The following is a 17,034-nucleotide window of genomic DNA, read 5'->3' as shown; positions in this document are numbered from 1 at the left end:
ATAATAAAATTACATAATTACGAGAAGGAATTACATTTAATTAAGGGATTGAATTACATATAATATAATGTGAATAAATTACATGCATAATTTTTAAAAACTAGATAATACGATATATTTTTTTTTAAAAAATATCATTTGTTATTTCCTCTTAAACCATTGCACGTGAACAAGTATTTATAACAAGTTTAAACATTAATTATGTAGATCGCTTATTTAGACCAATTAGATGAGTACAATAGTAATGCAAAAAAAAAAAAAAAACATAAAAAAAATTAATACTGGCCCAAATACATACCCGTACAATTTTGCACGGGTTTAAAACTAGTTGATTAAGACAAGAGAGTCGGGGGTAGGTAGAGCATTAGGCTGACAATTAGAATAAGGAAATCAATCATCCATCCATCTACCACGCTTTTTTCAATTCTACAACTTACCAACCTCTTTTACAGACACTACTTTCCTTTCCTTCCTTGATTGTAGTCCGTATAACATTGACTCTTCCTCCATTCATTATAATTGCTACGTTTCTGGGTTTCCCTCTACTTACTCTCTAACTGTTATATTTATTTTGAAGATTAATTTGATATTGTAAGTTTGTCATCATATTAACAACATTTGGATTGCGGACTCTGTTGTTGTTGTTGTTTGATCATTCATTGAATCCTTCCTGTAGATTTGCAATTGAGAGATCAGACAAGTGAGTGAGTGAAGATGGCGCAAACATCAAACTCTATTGACCCTGTAAGTTTACTAATCACTACCCTCTACCCAGTATTACTCCATTGCATTCAGTAGTTTTCACACTCACTATTTTAATCTGAATTTCAGGCAGTTGTAGGAGAAGAGAAAGGCCATGTGAGGTTACTCACACTTAACAGGCCTCGTCAACTCAATGTCATTTCTCCAGAAACGGTGCCTTCTTCTTTTACTATAACTTATTACGGAGTACTTCCTTTTCTATTCATTTTCAACCAATTGGAAGTCAGATATCTTTCCACTTTCTTCAGGTGAAGCTGTTGGCAGGATATTTGGAAAACTGGGAGAAGGATGAAAACGTTCAACTCATATTAATAAAGGTATTGATGAATGAGTATACTCTGGCAACTTAAACTTGCAATCTTGACTGTTACTGTTACATCTACGTTTGCGTAGGGAGCAGGTCGTGCATATTCAGCTGGAGGAGATTTGCGAGTGTTCTACGAGGGCAAAACATCAAGTAGTAACATTTTTCAACACTTTAATTAAACAAATCTGTGCTTCACCTTTACCAACTTCTTCTAATCAACACTCTCTCCATTCTGTGCCCAGAGGACTCCTGCCTCCAAGTCGTTTACAGGTTTTATTGGCTTTGCTATCACATCCATTCCTACAAAAAAACACAGGTACTGCTACTGCTCTTAAATATCAGTTCAACAATGTAAATGCTGTTAGATATTGTATATGCACAAACAAGAATTGACAATAACACCGCACCGAATCGACTCCGCTTTCCTAATAGAACAATTCGACCCTTATTAGTGCCTAGGTGAAACCGAATTTCCTATTGAGATAAGACAGTGCTCTCTGATTTTTGTGCCAAAAATCAGAGACGTAATATAGAAATATTTTGTGTAGAATGTTATATGGTTCTTTTGATGCAGTAGAAGAGTATATTTTTCTGTAACTTTTTCTTCTCATCCTTTATCTATTTATATAGAAAGGATTTGGGAAATAGGGAAACAAAGGGATGCATTTCTGAAGGGTTGTAACTCTAGAGTAATTCGGATTAAAAGTATTTAAATTACACGGAATTTAATTACTGCCAAAGTTATTCGAATGAAAACTGTTCCGCAATCCCGTAAATAATTATACGAGCGTGCACTCCGTACTTCCCGAACTCGCATTATATTATTTAGAAATTACCCATCAATGAACCGACCTTAATTACGCCAAATGAACCGATAATTACTCTTAAATCACCAACAAATGCCATTAACATTCTACTTTTTGTTTTCAACCGTTCTAAATCAATTACTTGTATCATTTTGTAAACCAGGTTGCTCTTGTTAATGGGATTGCTATGGGTGGAGGTGCAGCATTGATGGTTCCTATCAACTTTTCCATCGTCACAGACAAAACGGTGTGTTAATTTATACCTAGTAACCTTGTACTTCACATGTTAGCTAAATTGTTATCCACATTATAAGATTTCAGGTAAATATTCTAGTTGCTAATCTGTAAGCTTTCAATAGGTTTTTGCCACTCCTGAAGCTGCTATCGGATTTCACACTGACTGCGGCTTTTCCTACATACACTCTCGATTGCCTGGTTACTTGGGTGAGCAGGAACCTCAACTCTTTCTTTACCTCATTCAAACTTCTGTTGTTTACTTAGCTTCAGACTTTGGAAGTAATACTCCTACGAAATGACAAAGGAATTTAAGCTTCACAGTGCATCGTTTCCCTCTGTTTCCTAGCATATCTTCAAAAACATATGGACTTCTTTGCAGGCGAGTATTTGGCTTTAACTGGGGCAAGATTAAATGGCAAGGAATTAGTTGCACTCAAACTGGCTACCCATTTGGTGCCTTCGGAGGTAAACTCGTGCCATAATTCGAAGTGTATTAAAAATTAGGATTGCATTTGTAAACTCAGAAGGAACACATGTTCTTTAAACAGCATCTGAGATCCAAGGAACCTCAGATGTCACTTTTATTCTCATCTCTCTCTTCTTTCTGACATCCCTTGAGGAACCAGGAACTTGAGAATTTGTCGTTTTAATCCTCATCTCTTATATTGTTTACTGACGAATGAATTTTTCGTGTTGATGTTTATCAATCAGAAATTATCGGAGCTAGAACAAGCATTGGTCAGCTTAAACAAGGGGGACAAAGATCAAGTCAAGTCAGTGATTGAACAATTCTCTTCTGAAGCTCAAGTTGATGCTGATAGTATCCTGAATAAGTAAGACATGTAACAAGTGATTTTATGCTGCTTAAGTGCTTAACCAAATACCAATACTTATAATAACCTTTTAGGCAATCGGTCATCGACGAATGCTTTTCGAAAGATTCAGTAGAAGAGATCTTACAAGCATTTGTAAGTTTCTATCAATTAGGACTACACTTTAAAAGTAGCTCCATTTCTTTTGTTGGTTTATTTTGATGAACTAAAAATAAAATTATATTGTTGTATGATCCAGGAAGCTGCATCAATGAGAGAAGGCAACGGATGGATTGCATCGGTTCTTAAAGGACTGAAAAGATCATCTCCTACTGGATTAAAAATCACGCTTAAATCGGTAATATATTTTTGGGAAATTCCCACTTGTACCCCTCTAATATTGACTAATCTCAGTTGTACCCCTTCTTTTTAGAAAAGCCCACTTATACCCTCCAACTTTCTAGTTATTCTCACTTATACCCTTAAGTATAGTAAATGATAAATGTTGAGGATAAAGTGGGGAAGAATGGTAAAAGATGAATGTTGAAAATGAAGTGGAGTCCAATAAAATGAATTTGGAGGGGAAAACGATGTTTGTTGAAGAGAAAACAAATATTTCAATTAGATATGCTTCTTCATATTGTTTATGAAGCCTTTAAAATCTTACTTGATGTCTTGACGGTACTTAACACTTCTTCCCCACTTCATAATGACAAGCGAGAATTCATTTCACGTCTTAATTGTTGGCGCTTAATATTATGGACTTATGGTCACGATTTCTATGTAACTAGGATGTTGAAGTGTGGATTTCCTTAAAAGTAGGGGTACAAGTGAAATTAACTTATACTTGAGGGGTATAAGTGAGAATAACTAGGAAATTGAAGGGTACAAGTGGGTTTTCCTGATAAGAACGGGTACAAGTGGGATTAGTCCATACCAGATGAGTACAAGCTGGAATTTCCCTATATTTTTTCTTAAAGGACAGATTTATTGTCTTGTGACATAAGTCAGCTCCATCACCCCTTCATTTTTCTCGATTTTCTCTTTCTTAATAACTCCAGCACCTAGACGATGCCTTCAATCTTACCTGTCTTTACAGATTCTCAAATTAACCTATTATCATTGGAACTTGCTTCATGATATTTTAGGTTGAAGTGTCAATCTTATTATATTTTGCTACTCGTGTTTTTTGAACAATGAATGCTTCTTTAGCTTGAAGTGTCAATCTTATGTCGATACAACTAAGATACTCCGTAATTAACTACCAGATACCAGTAGGGGGTTTTCTAGTTTAACTAAAAATCCTGAGTTTGATTATCAGAAAATGCAGGAGTGATAAAGCTCATGAGAAGAGCTTTGCCTCCCTTGTGGTCCTACCAAACTCGAATCCGTACCAAACCAGATGGTGCAATCTCTTAATTTAATAATGTAATGCTGGTCTGCAGTATCATGAGATACTCAATTGTTAACAAAGTTTAAACAAACACAAACAAAGGGAATCATCAACTTTCATTCCCTTACTCTTTCCTAAAGACCCCCAACCAAACAGCTCCTTAGTTGACTGAACTGTTTAGGTTTCTGAGTGTAGATGCTTCTTTCATACATTTTCCCCTGTGCTTTTTCTCAGATACGCGAAGCAAGGAGCCAAACCTTAGCTGAATGCCTCAAAAGAGAGTTTAGACTGACAATCAACATTCTAAGAAGCATGATCTCTGATGATGTTTATGAGGTAACTCGATATTCAAGAGTATATTTTTCTGGTATAACTAAGCTATGGCAAGCATTTACTTATTATCTTCCAAACTACATTCTCCAGGGTATTAGAGCTCTCACCATTGACAAGGATAACTCTCCAAAGGTGTTCTTTCTCACACAACAAGCTTGTATTTTTTTCATTATTCAATTAAGCAATCTGGGAGCTCTAATCTTTGAATATGCTGCGCATTTCTGTTTATGGTGTACTAAGCAATAAGATACATGTTAATTGCAGTGGGACCCGTCAAGCCTTGAGAATGTAGATGAGAAGGACTTGGACAAAGTGTTTTCCCCATATGAACCTCATCTGGAACTTCAGATTCCGGAGACTGAAGAATGCAGGTTAGCAACTTGGCATTAGCGGGTTTTTGTGCTTCTCGAATCATTCCTTATTTTTCAGACTTTCCTAAAGTCCGTCAGGTTTAAAGTTTTTCTCAGCTTTGATTTTTTTATTGACGGGAAATTCACAACGGATTGTCGTGCAGGTGGGGTGGAAAGTATGAGAAATCAGCTTATTCGACATGAAAATAAAATAAGCACTGTACTCCATATATGTTGCGGAATGGTTAGAGTCTGCATGCTTCGAACAGCAGCCTTGTAATAATTTGTACTTGCTACTCTAATAATCCTAGATGATTGATAATTTTCCCAGCTGGTTGTTAGGGATCGAAATGCATGACGATGCATTTAGCTGAGTAATCCAAGTGCTATCATATAATCACATGGTTACATGATGAACGCAACAAAAAAAATGTTTCGCTACTCCCAAGTCATGAGGATTAGTAATTTAATTGGTAATCAAATAATTGAGGGCGATTCGATATTACATAAGTTCTAATTGAGGGATGACAATGGGTAGGATCTGGATAAGATCCTATAAGATCCAGATCCGATCCATATTTACATGATCTGAAATTCCCATATCCATATCCGGATTCGCAGGATCTGAATTGGATGAGAATATATCCATATCCTTTTGATAATAAAAAAAAAGTCCCTCTTAAAATATGAAAATATTTTTTTTTGTATTTTACTACGACGTAACATATTATTTTCCTTTATTAGATACTAATTATAAAGCTAAAGTTCTAAAAACATAAAAATAAAGTCTTATGAAATTACAATAACACTAAAATAGTATCTTTTTTTAACCAAAAAATGTTAATCAGAAAAAATCATGGTTTGATTTATGAAAACATTAAAAGAACAAAAGATATAATTTTCTTATTTGTTTAAATTTAACTTATTTTTTAAGAGAATGAAATAAAAATGGATCTAAGGGTAGGATCTGGATCTCGACCATACGATCCATACCCATATCCTTATCTACTGGATCTTAAATATCGCGATCCATATCCGCTCCGTACGATCTGGATCTCAGGATCTGGGCAGGATCCGGATTCTGTTGCCATCCCTAGTGATCATTACTTGAGTCTACGTTATCTGAAGTTAGAACAAGCCACAAAGACAACGAGTTTAACAGAACAACCAAAAAAAAATGCAGCAGTTTGAGGTATCAAAGAAGGTTTATTAATTATAATATTTTTCCGAGTAGATCTCCGATAACGCGAGTAACAACTTCCCTTTAGCTTATGTTGACTAGTCTTTGAAATTTGCTCCAACTTGTTAGAGGCTTTAATTTGGCGTTTGAAGAAAATCTAATTTACCCTATATTGTTTAATTCCATGTAATACACTTAGGAAATTAATCCGAAAAGATGAATTACACCTGCAGAAATCAATCAAAGGAACCCTAATTGAAAGAAAGAATTCGATTGAAAGATTGAATTGTATTAGCTCAAGAACAAGATTACAAATGTAATTGATCAATGTTCTAGCCAAAAGATTATAGAGAAGTTGTAAGAGATATTTGTGTGAAAAATGAACAAACTAACTCTGATGAGTTGTTCACTATTTATACAGATGCCAGCTCATGTACAACTAACCAACTGACAGCTAGGTATTGTAATAACCGACTCCTAACAACTTTTAATTGAGTGCTGACTTGGACTTGGCTCTAACAGAGTAACAGACAGTAAGTCAGTTACAATCAATTCCCCTTAAATTAGATTTGAGCTTAGTTTAGTCCAGTTTGAAATCAGGAAATCGTTTCACAAAGTCATCATACATTTCCCATGTTGCGTCATCAGGTGTTCCATTTGACCAGTGTATCAGTAAGTAGACAACAACATGAATGCCCTTCTTCACCATCTTTCTTTCTAGCATTGCCACTGGTTCAGCTCTGAATTGCAGCATGCCATCCATGACTGGTATTACATTTGTAATAGGAGCAGGACCATGATGTTTTCTTAACTGTGAGACATGAAAAACTGGGTGCACCTTGGCTTGATCAGGAAGGTTGAGTTTGTAAGCCACCTTCCCTATTCTTCCCAAAACTTCAAAGGGCCCAAAGAATCTAGGAGCTAATTTATTGCAACTCCTATAAACCACTGAATGTTGTCTATAGGGCTGTAGTTTGACATAGGCCAAATCTCCTACTTCAAACTCCACCTCAGATCTATGCTTATCAGATTGATCTTTCATTCTGTCCTGAGCTCTTTTCAAATGGAACTTGAGCATAGTAATACACTTCTCCCTTGCAGTTAAACTCCTGTCCACTGCAGCAACAAAACTGTCTCCTGGTAGGTAGGGAAAATGCATATGTGGAGTTTGTCCATATACTACCTCATAAGGAGTAGTTCCAATAGAGGAATGGTAATTGCTATTGTACCACCATTCAGCCAAAGGTATCCAGTTCACCCAATCCTTTAGTTTTTCACTTGTCATACACCTTAAATATGTCTCTAAACATTTATTAGCAATTTCTGTTTGACCATCAGTCTGAGGGTGGTATGCAGTTGACATTAACAGCTCCACCTTATGGAATTTGAACAATTCCTGTCAGAATTTACTCAGAAAAATCTTGTCTCTGTCACTGACAATGGTTTTGGGAATTCCATGTAACCTAATGATCTGGTCAAAGTATATCCTTGCCAAACTTGCTGCAGTAAATGGACGGGTTAGGAGTAGGAAATGTGCATATTTTCTAAGCATGTCCACTACCACCAATATAGTGTCCTTCCCTTGTGATTTAGGCAGACCCTCAATGAAATCCATTGAAATATTAACCCAGATGACATCTGGTATTGGTAGAGGCTGCAAAAGGCCAGCAGGAGCTTGTAACAATGGTTTGTTTTGTTGACAAACTGTACATTCCCTTACCATGTTCCTCACATTTTTTTTCATGTTTTTCGAATAGAATAAACTTGAAATCCTTTTCATAGTAGCTTGCACACCAGAATGTCCCCCCATAGCAGAGTTGTGCATCACATTAAGAATATCTCTTCTTAGTGTAGGGTCTGGGCCAACTACCAACTTTCCCTTCCTGAGTAATTTGTCATTGCACCACTGAAACTTGCTCCCTTGAAAGGTTCCATTTTGCAATTGTTGTATGAGTTCTGCACACTCAGGAGCTTGCCAGCTATCCACTATTCTTTGGAGTAAATCTAATCTTACTTGAGTCACCACCATTGCCATTAATTCTGCACCAGAAGCTCTTCAAAGGGCACCTGCAACAATATTCTCATTTCCCTTTCTATACACCACCTCGTAATCCAAACCCAAAATTTTAGGAAGACATTTGCTTTGGAAAGGAGTTATAATTTTTTGCTCTAGCAAGTATTTTAAACTGAAATGGTCAGTCTTAATGATGAAATGTTGCCCAATTAAATAAGGTCTCCATTTCTCAATAGCTAAAATCACAGCTAGTAACTCCTTTTCATAAGTTGACAATGCCTTGTGTTTTATCAGCTAATGCTTTGCTTATAACAACAATTGGATGCCCCTTTTATGACAGTATTGCCCCAATGCCATAGCCAGATGCATCAGTTTCAACCATAAATGGTTCTGAAAAATTTGGTAATACAAGTACTGGTGCTTGACTCATTGCAACTTACAGTTTTTGAAAGGCTCTTGTGACTTATTCATTCCATTGAAACCCATTTTTCTTGAGCAAGTTAGTCAAGGGCTTGCTAATAAGACCATACCCTTGTACAAACTTCCTGTAGTAGCCTGTTAACCCAAGGAATCCCCTCAATTCTTTTACATTTTTAGGAACTGGCCAATCCAACATTGCCTTCATCTTTTTGGGATCAGTGTCAACTCCTTCCTTACCTCTGTAACTCCAAAATAGCATTTACTCATCTTAGCATATAATTGGTGTCTTCTTAATAATTGTAAAGCTGTTGTAAGGTGAGTGACATGCGCCTCAACATAAAGAGTGTAGATGAGTATGTCATCAAAGAATATACTAGAATAATTTTTCTCAAAAATGACTTGAAAATAGAGTTCATTAGACTTTGAAATGTTGAGGGTGCATTTGTTATGCCAAAGGGCATTACTAAGAACTCATAGTGTCCTTTATGGGTTCTAAAAGCAGTCTTTTGCACATCTTCATCAGACATCCTGATTTGCCAATAGCCAGCTCTAAGATCAATTTTAGAAAAAAATACTTGAGCCATGCAGCTCATCCAGAAGTTCATCAATGATGGGAATAAGGAATTTATACTTAATTGTATTCTTGTTGAGTTCTCTGTAATCCACACATAGTATCCAAGTGTTGTCCTTCTTTTTCACCAACACAACAGGAGATGAGTAAGGGCTTTGGCTATATCACACAACTCCACTCTCCAACATTTCTTTGGTAATCATTTCAATGGCATTTTTCTGTAGTACAGGATACCTATAAGGTCTCACATTTATTGGTTTGGTACCATATTCCAAATGGATTTTGTGATCATGATCTCTATGGGGTGGTAAAGACTTTGGTTCTTCAAATAGATCAGGGAATTCAGTCAAAATAGACTGAATAGGAGCAGGTATGCAATGGACATGCCCAATATCATTATCAAGCAATTTTTGTTGCACCTGTATAGCAAAAAAGATGTCCACTGTTGCTGCCCTTTTCAGTGTTACCCCATTTGGTCATAGTAGTCACAAGTTGATTCCCTTTTAACCATTGTAGTTTCTCTTTTGTGATGCCCCTTAGCACTACCTTCTTTCCTTTATAACTAAACTCCATCCTTAATTGATCAAAGTCCTATTGGACAGGACCTAGTGTTGTCAACCATTGTATTCCCAGGACCATTTCACACCCTCCCAATGGCACAATCATGACTTCTTACAAAATTCTACACCCAAAAATTGCCAAGTGAATTTCTTACAAGTCTTTGTGGTAATAATTGAGTCTCCATTTGCCACTGATACCTCCAAAGGGTAAGTTTCAGTGACCTTGCACCCTAGCTTCCTTGCAGTAAACTCATCTAGAAAGTTGTGTGCTTCCTGAGTCTATAAGAATGTGCACAGAATTTCCTCTCACTCTACCAATAACTCTCATGGTTTGGAAAACATTACTTCCTGACATAGCATTCAGAGAAATTAAGGGTTGGTCCTCCATCACACTTTCCCCTAATTTATCTACACTGTCATGTAAATCAGGCCCTTCCTCTACTTCATCTTCCTCAAAAGACTCATCACTATCCTCAATAAGCACCACCTGAATCTTGTACAACTTTCCCTTGCACTGGTGCCCAGGTGTATATTGTTCATCACAATGAAAACATAAATTCTTCCTTCTATGTTCCTCCACATCAGAAGGTAAGGGTGGGTCTATTTCTTTGGTTAAAATTTGTTTTTGGAGGAAAATTTTGTGTATTCTGTTTGTGAAAAGTGTGGGCATTTCTTGTATAGTTGTTATTGTAGGTGGTATTTTGTGGGTTTTTGGTGTAAGACCGAGTTGAAGAAGAGAATGGCCTATGATTTGGCTTTTCTAATATTGTTTTGTGCAGATTTTTTTGTAGCATTTATAGACTCTTCCTGTAATCTAGCATGCTCTACAGCTTGTGCTATGGTTGTTGGTCTAAAAGCCTTCACAAATGGCTTAGTAACAGGCTTTAAACCTCCAACAAAGCTATCAAGAAAATACTGGTCTGGCAATAATAGGTTTATTTGGAACATTAAACCCCTTAAGTTTTCAAAACTATCAATGTACTCATCAATTGAACCAGTCTGATGCAGTTTATTAAACTGTTCTACCACATTGCTATCAGTTTCTTCTCTAAATCTAGCACATAAGTCAGTTTTGAAATCGTCCCAATCCACATTTCTTCTTACAGCCAAATAGCCGTGCACCCACAGTTCTGTCTTTCCAATCATGTACAATGATGCTAAATCAATCTTTTGATGTTCAGGAATTTTACAAAGTTCAAAGTATCTTGCACATTTTTTCAACCACATTCTAGGGTTTGACCCATCAAACACAGGAAAGTTGACCTTTGGATTAAAACCTAAAGTGCGATTAGGGTTTATACCTGTGTTAGGTGCTCCAGTTTCATGATTTTGAGGATTATCTGTCGATTTATCCTGAAGCAGCTGCAGAATTGTCGCCATTTGATCCTCAATCGATTTCATACGTTCCTCCATTGTTGCAGACAGTTGAGGTACTGCAAGTCGCGCCAATTTTCAGCAATTTAACCCAGAATTATGCAGTGCAACCCAGACAATTGATAAACCCAGAAATTCGAGCTTGAACCTTGATTTTAATGGCGGAAGACGGAGATATTCAGGACCGAAGTCTCTGATATCAAATGTAATACACTTCAGGGAATTAATCCGAAAAGATGAATTACACCTGCAGAAATCAATCAAAGGAACCCTAATTGAAAGAAAGAATTCGATTGAAATATTGAATTGTATTAGCTCAAGAACAAGATTACAAATGTAATTGATCAATGTTCTAGCCAAAAGATTATAGAGAAGTTGTAAGAGATATTTGTGTGAAAAATGAACTAACTAACTGAAGGGAACCGCGGCACATCACATGTAGCAGCGGAAGACAGAAACGCGGTCCTCCTGAGACCTATTGCATTTAAAAATTTGTAAAACTGAGTAAAGGGACACATACTTTATGTGTAGATAATAAATTGGTCTAACCCCGAAAATACGGAGTCTCTAATGTATCCACACCGGTAGATAGACTAATGTTCTCAACCCTTGAGACGACCTCGGAATATAGAGAAAATACTTTTCTCATTTTATTGTATGTATGAGTGTAAGACAGATTATAACTCATTACTTCTGTACGTATAAAGAGTAAGAATGCCTTGCTATTTATAGGCAAAAGATAGCTTGGCCATTAAGTTTCTTCACGTGCAGTTAGGTAAACCAACTTTGCTAAGCAATCCTTAATGAAAAGGCACGTAGCAAAAATTAGATAAACATGGATGAATCATATTCATCAAATAGGACGTGTAAATCTTAATGCCAATCTGATTCGTTTCGATCCGTCTCTCATACAAACGTCTTTCCGATATTAACTATATTTCCGTGTTAGCGGACAATATAAAAAATATGTCGTCGAGATTATTTAATTAATTATATCATAATAAATTAAATAACCGTAAACGTTAAATATCACACCGTAAGTGTGTGACCACATAGGTTCATCGCTAAACCGGTAATAATTAATCTCATTAACTATTAATCGAGGTTGGCGTCTAACAACACTCCCCGACGGTCGGATAGCGTGAATATCAATATTCACTGTACTCGAACCTTGTAAAGGACTATGTATTTATTTCCCTCCGTCGTTTCAACTCCGGATCGTCCTAGGGTATGGTTTGACTGTCAAACCCCACTAGACGACCACTATGTTACATGTCAATCATTATCGGTCAAGAATGACTAAGAAACTCCTTTCTTAAAACATTCGTATGCCCTAGCCAAGGTCTTTATATGATCAATAAGATTAATGACAACATAGAGTTTAAACTCATTACCCTGAGTTGACGGATTCCATCTTGACTCACCATTAATTACATAGGTACTCAATTATACCCAATTGCCATTCAACTAGCATTTTTACACACTAGGTGTCCGATATCTAAGTATAATAAGTAGTCTATTAACTACAATGATGATCTCAGGCCAAAGGATAAAATATACAACTACTCCTTAAGAGAATTTCCACATTGACAGCATAGGTAATAATAACCATTTGGAAAATCTCACTATTGGTCAGTTCAATAATCATATCTCCGTATGCATTATTTATATTATAACTTAATGAATGAGATCCATTAATACTCATCTTATGAGTACCGTTATCAATATATTGGTCTATCCGGATTATCATAGTCCCATTCTGATAATCACACGACCAAGAACACTTTTAGACTAAACTCTATAATACTTGACTCTCATTATCATAATCTCCATTATGATGTCAAGTATACTAGTTTAATCAAAGACTTATCATCGTATTAACACCTTAATAAGATAATAATAAAATGCTATCTAATTATTAATCTCCATTAATAATTACACTATATGAAATTCGTTCAAAACGTTTCATAACGATTGCTCTGGGGCATAGTTCCAACACTAACACTGATGAGCTGTTCACTGTTTATACAGATGCCAGCTCATGTACAACTAACCAACTGATAGCTAGGTATTGTAATAACCGACTCCTGATGGAATACATACTAACAAACTTAGCGAAAAGTTTGTTACAAGTTAGTTAAGGAGAGAATAACATGGTATTAGAGCAGGTTCAATCTGAACCTGTTTCTGCATAGCTTCCGCATAATCAATTCTACATTCATATCTTCATCTTCTTTGTTTGTCTATTCATTCATCTTCATCTTCTATTCTCTTTATCTTCATCTTTAATTCAAGAAAATGGCAACTGAAAACTCACAAACAAAAATAAGCATGGATGATCCACATTATATACATCATTATGATACTCTGAGCAACAAATTGGTTGCTACCCCTTTTGATGGGACTGCTTTGGTGGATGGAAAAGGGCAATGTTAATTGCGTTGTCAGCCAAGAACAAAGTCGGCTTCATTGACGGCACCATTCCCAGACCATCTCCTACAGCTGCTACTGCTTTACTCTGGCGAAGGTGTAATGACACTGTTCTTTCTTGGATCTTGAACAGTGTTTCTCCAGAAATATCAAAATCTATTCTTTTCAGCAGCACTGCCAGAGCAGCATGGGTAGAATTAGAAGAAAGATTTGGACAATCCAATGGAGCTGGGCTGTATGGAGTGCAAAAGAAGCTTAATGATTTATCTCAAGGTAACGACACCATAGGATCATATTTTACTAAATTGAAGACAATATGGGATGAAATGATGGTATGGGAATGAATCCTGTCTATATTTTCACTTGTGCTTGTGGAGCAAAGGATAAGCAACTTAAGTTTCAAGAAGACCAAAGAGCTGTCCAATTCTTAATGGATTTGAATGATTCCTATTCAACCATACAAGGCACTATTCTGTTGCAAAACCCTTTACCTAAGATCACTTCCATATATAACAGTCTACTACAGGAAGAAGGGCAAAGGGAGATTCACAACAGCAATGTCACATTCCAACCAGATTCTACAGCTTTATACGTCAAAAACACAAATTACAAGGGAAAGAATTGGAACAATTCTTCTAATAATCCTGAACAATTCAAGCCTTCTGGTTATAATCAGAATAATCAAGGGTTTAATCATCAAGGAGGGGCAAATCATCCTCAGAATGGGAGTTACAGGAAAAACAACAACAATTTTGGCAACAACAATAACTTTGGAAATTCAGGCAACAGTTACAAGGGCAAAAATTTCATTCCAGGATACAATCAGATATCTACTGATCAGAATTCACAGAGGCAGCAGTCTACCTATTGCATATACTGTAACAAACCTGGACACAAAACTGATAACTGCAAGCATCTGCAGAATAGGAACAAAAGTTTTGCAGCAAATGTGTTTAATCAAGATGGTGTTCAGGGCTCTTATCAACTCCAGTTTCCAATGATATTGAACAGAATCAAAGTTTAGCCAACAATCAGAATCTAAATAATCATTCTACTGGTCCTGCATCAGCAGCAAATTTTGCTGGTAATGTCACTTCTAACTCTTTTAATGCTTTTCTAAATTCATGGATTCTTGATACTGGTGCAAGTGATCATATGTGTTCCAATAAGGCTTTATGTTCTGATCTTAGACATTTAGAGAAACCCTATAGCATATCCTTACCTAATGGCCAAATAGTGTATATTAATAACATAGGGTCTATTCCTGTTACTCCTGGCTTTTCCTTACAAAATGTGTTATATGTGCCTTACTTTCAAATTAATCTTTTATCCATTAGCAAACTTACTAAGCAACTTAGGTCCAATGTTAGCTTCACCCATGACATGTGTTATTTGCAGGACTCTTCCAAGAGGCTCTTGGTCCTTGGTAAAAACTACAATGATCTATACTTACTGCAACCTGATATCAATCTTACTGAGACACACAGTTTTTCCAATTTTGTTGAAATTACCAATAATGTTCTTGAGAACACTAATAAGCATAGTTCTAATTCAGCAACTTCATCTGTTTCTAGTACTGTTTGACATCACAGATTAGGTCATCTACCTTTGTACAAATTAAGGCAACTACAAATTTGTAATGTGAATGATAAACAGTGTAATTTTGATTCTTGTTTCATTTGTGCTAAAGCTAGACAACATAAATTGTCTTTTCAGTTGAGTGATTCTATCTCTTTTGCACCATTTGATTTGATTCACATTGACTTATGGGGTCCCTATCATACTCAGACTTCTAATGGCTATAAATATTTCCTTACTATTGTGGATGATTTTAGTAGGTGCACTTGGACTCATCTTTTATCTTGCAAAAGTAATGCTTTTGTTTTCATAAAAATTTTCATTGCCATGGTTGACACTCAGTTTGGAAGAAAGATTAAGACCATCGGGTCAGACAATGCTTTTGAATTAGGTACTAGCAATGTTTTATCTCAAATTCTTCTTGGTAATGGGATAGTTCATCAAACAACTTGTTTCCATACTCCTCAGCAAAATGGAGTAGTAGAAAGAAAACACACACTTATTAGAAACAGCTAGGGCTTTGGAATTTCAATCAAATTTGCCTAAAAAATATTAGGGTGAATGCATTCTTACTGCTACTTATATTATCAATAGATTGCCAACAAGAATTCTACAAGGTTTGTCTCCTTTCCAAGTGTGGACAATGGGCCCACGGGGGCGCTTGGGAAACAAGCGTTTGCATTTGTGGAGTCGCCACCAATTTATTGTGGAAAATTGGAAACCGTTCGAATACCTCGTGTCATGTCAAGACACAAAGTAGTGACATAAACACTAAGCAATCGTTACCCTTAACATTCTATGTCTAGAATGACTCTCGTGGATGCCAATGAACACGGATGTTCACAGAGATCTGGAGTAAGGGGTGAGGGTACGTATTAGGAAGCTCTTTTGATCGAACACCTAATCCCGCCCGTCTCGATAGCGGCCTCTACTAATGATTAGGGAAGATCGTCTATACTTGATATATTGTCGATTATATGCATGCAATGCAACATCCAAGTAGATTAATCCTAGCATGTGAGATTAGACTAAGTCGGTGAAACAAGTAATTTAATCATACAAATGGGTCGAAGTTGGAATTAAGATTGATTTATGTGAAAGCATGTAAATAAATCATACAAATGCGATAAATAATACAATAATATAAAATTACAATAATTACTTTGGATTAGGTCGATTTATGTCGAAAATACCTTTAAAAGGGATAATTTGGGAAAAGAAAGAATAAAAGAATTAACGAACAGAGATTAGGCGATAATACGATTAATAGTAGATTAAATACGTAATTAATAAACTAGGTCAAGGCAGAACGGAAGTTCAGAGACAGAAATCAACCTGGAAGAGGCGCAGCAGAGCTGCGCCCTTTGGAAGAGGCGCAGCAGTTGCTGCGTCTGTTCCAAGGCTGAGTTCTGGCTGTGAAGCCGGAACTGCAAGTCGTTAATGTTCGTTGGTGATTTAATGATCAATTATGGTATTCGACTCGGATGGAAGTGATTTAATACATTAATTACATAGGAATGAGTCATAAAAATGATAAAACATGGATGAGACGGATGTAATCGAATTAATTACATGGATGAAAGATTGATTAGCGATATGAGTGAACTAATTAGGTTAGATATGATGGATTAATGATAAATTAATGACGAATAGACAGATGGAAATATATCAAAGGTCGAATTCCAGAAACTCGATATGAAAGAATCGAATCTCTACAATCCGGATTGATTTTAATGACGAAAACCCGCAAATATTGGATTACTTGGGATTTAATTCGGCATTAACGATGAATTATACGCATTAATGATGATAAATAATATACATGTGAAGTTATTATGCTATTATGTCAAAGAATTGAAGAACAAACGAAAACAAATAACGAACAATGAATTGACAGAGGACGAAGG

General features: G+C 36.1%; 3 protein-coding genes across 3 annotated transcripts; 2 read left to right on the top strand and 1 right to left on the bottom strand.

The window, feature by feature from the left end:
* Positions 1–330: 330 nt before the first annotated feature.
* On the top strand, positions 331–5,502 carry LOC141642746 (3-hydroxyisobutyryl-CoA hydrolase-like protein 5). The gene is made up of 16 exons (XM_074451664.1): positions 331–591; positions 677–744; positions 832–915; positions 1,011–1,079; positions 1,156–1,219; positions 1,312–1,385; positions 2,039–2,122; positions 2,235–2,319; positions 2,492–2,577; positions 2,824–2,945; positions 3,020–3,080; positions 3,184–3,282; positions 4,552–4,653; positions 4,741–4,782; positions 4,915–5,021; positions 5,165–5,502. Exons 2-16 carry the CDS (start codon positions 715–717, stop codon positions 5,202–5,204), a joined length of 1,149 nt encoding a protein of 382 aa, XP_074307765.1. The 5' UTR covers positions 331–591; positions 677–714; the 3' UTR covers positions 5,205–5,502.
* A 4,987-nt stretch (positions 5,503–10,489) lies between these two features.
* On the bottom strand, positions 10,490–11,158 carry LOC141640775 (uncharacterized). Its single transcript, XM_074449457.1, has one exon. It carries the CDS (start codon positions 11,156–11,158, stop codon positions 10,490–10,492), a length of 669 nt encoding a protein of 222 aa, XP_074305558.1.
* A 2,390-nt stretch (positions 11,159–13,548) lies between these two features.
* On the top strand, positions 13,549–13,893 carry LOC141640774 (uncharacterized). Its single transcript, XM_074449456.1, has one exon. The coding sequence runs from the start codon at positions 13,549–13,551 to the stop codon at positions 13,891–13,893; it is 345 nt and encodes a 114-aa protein (XP_074305557.1).
* Positions 13,894–17,034: the final 3,141 nt, after the last annotated feature.

This window comes from Silene latifolia, chromosome 2, assembly GCF_048544455.1.
Source record: "Silene latifolia isolate original U9 population chromosome 2, ASM4854445v1, whole genome shotgun sequence".
NCBI classification, from domain to species: domain Eukaryota; kingdom Viridiplantae; phylum Streptophyta; class Magnoliopsida; order Caryophyllales; family Caryophyllaceae; genus Silene; species Silene latifolia.
The sequence above is the reverse complement of the archived record's forward strand: the minus strand, read 5'-3'. Positions and strand labels throughout refer to the sequence as shown.

Bases quoted from the DNA above. Each gene is read 5' to 3' on its own strand.
- LOC141642746 (XM_074451664.1), top strand. From the start codon at position 715: ATGGCGCAAACATCAAACTCTATTGACCCT. The intron at 1,220-1,311 runs GTAGTAACATTT...TTCTGTGCCCAG, and splicing joins CTACGAGGGCAAAACATCAA to AGGACTCCTGCCTCCAAGTC. The intron at 2,578-2,823 runs GTAAACTCGTGC...TTTATCAATCAG, and splicing joins CCCATTTGGTGCCTTCGGAG to AAATTATCGGAGCTAGAACA.
- LOC141640775 (XM_074449457.1), bottom strand. From the start codon at position 11,158: ATGGAGGAACGTATGAAATCGATTGAGGATCAAATGGCGACAATTCTG.
- LOC141640774 (XM_074449456.1), top strand. From the start codon at position 13,549: ATGTTAATTGCGTTGTCAGCCAAGAACAAAGTCGGCTTCATTGACGGC.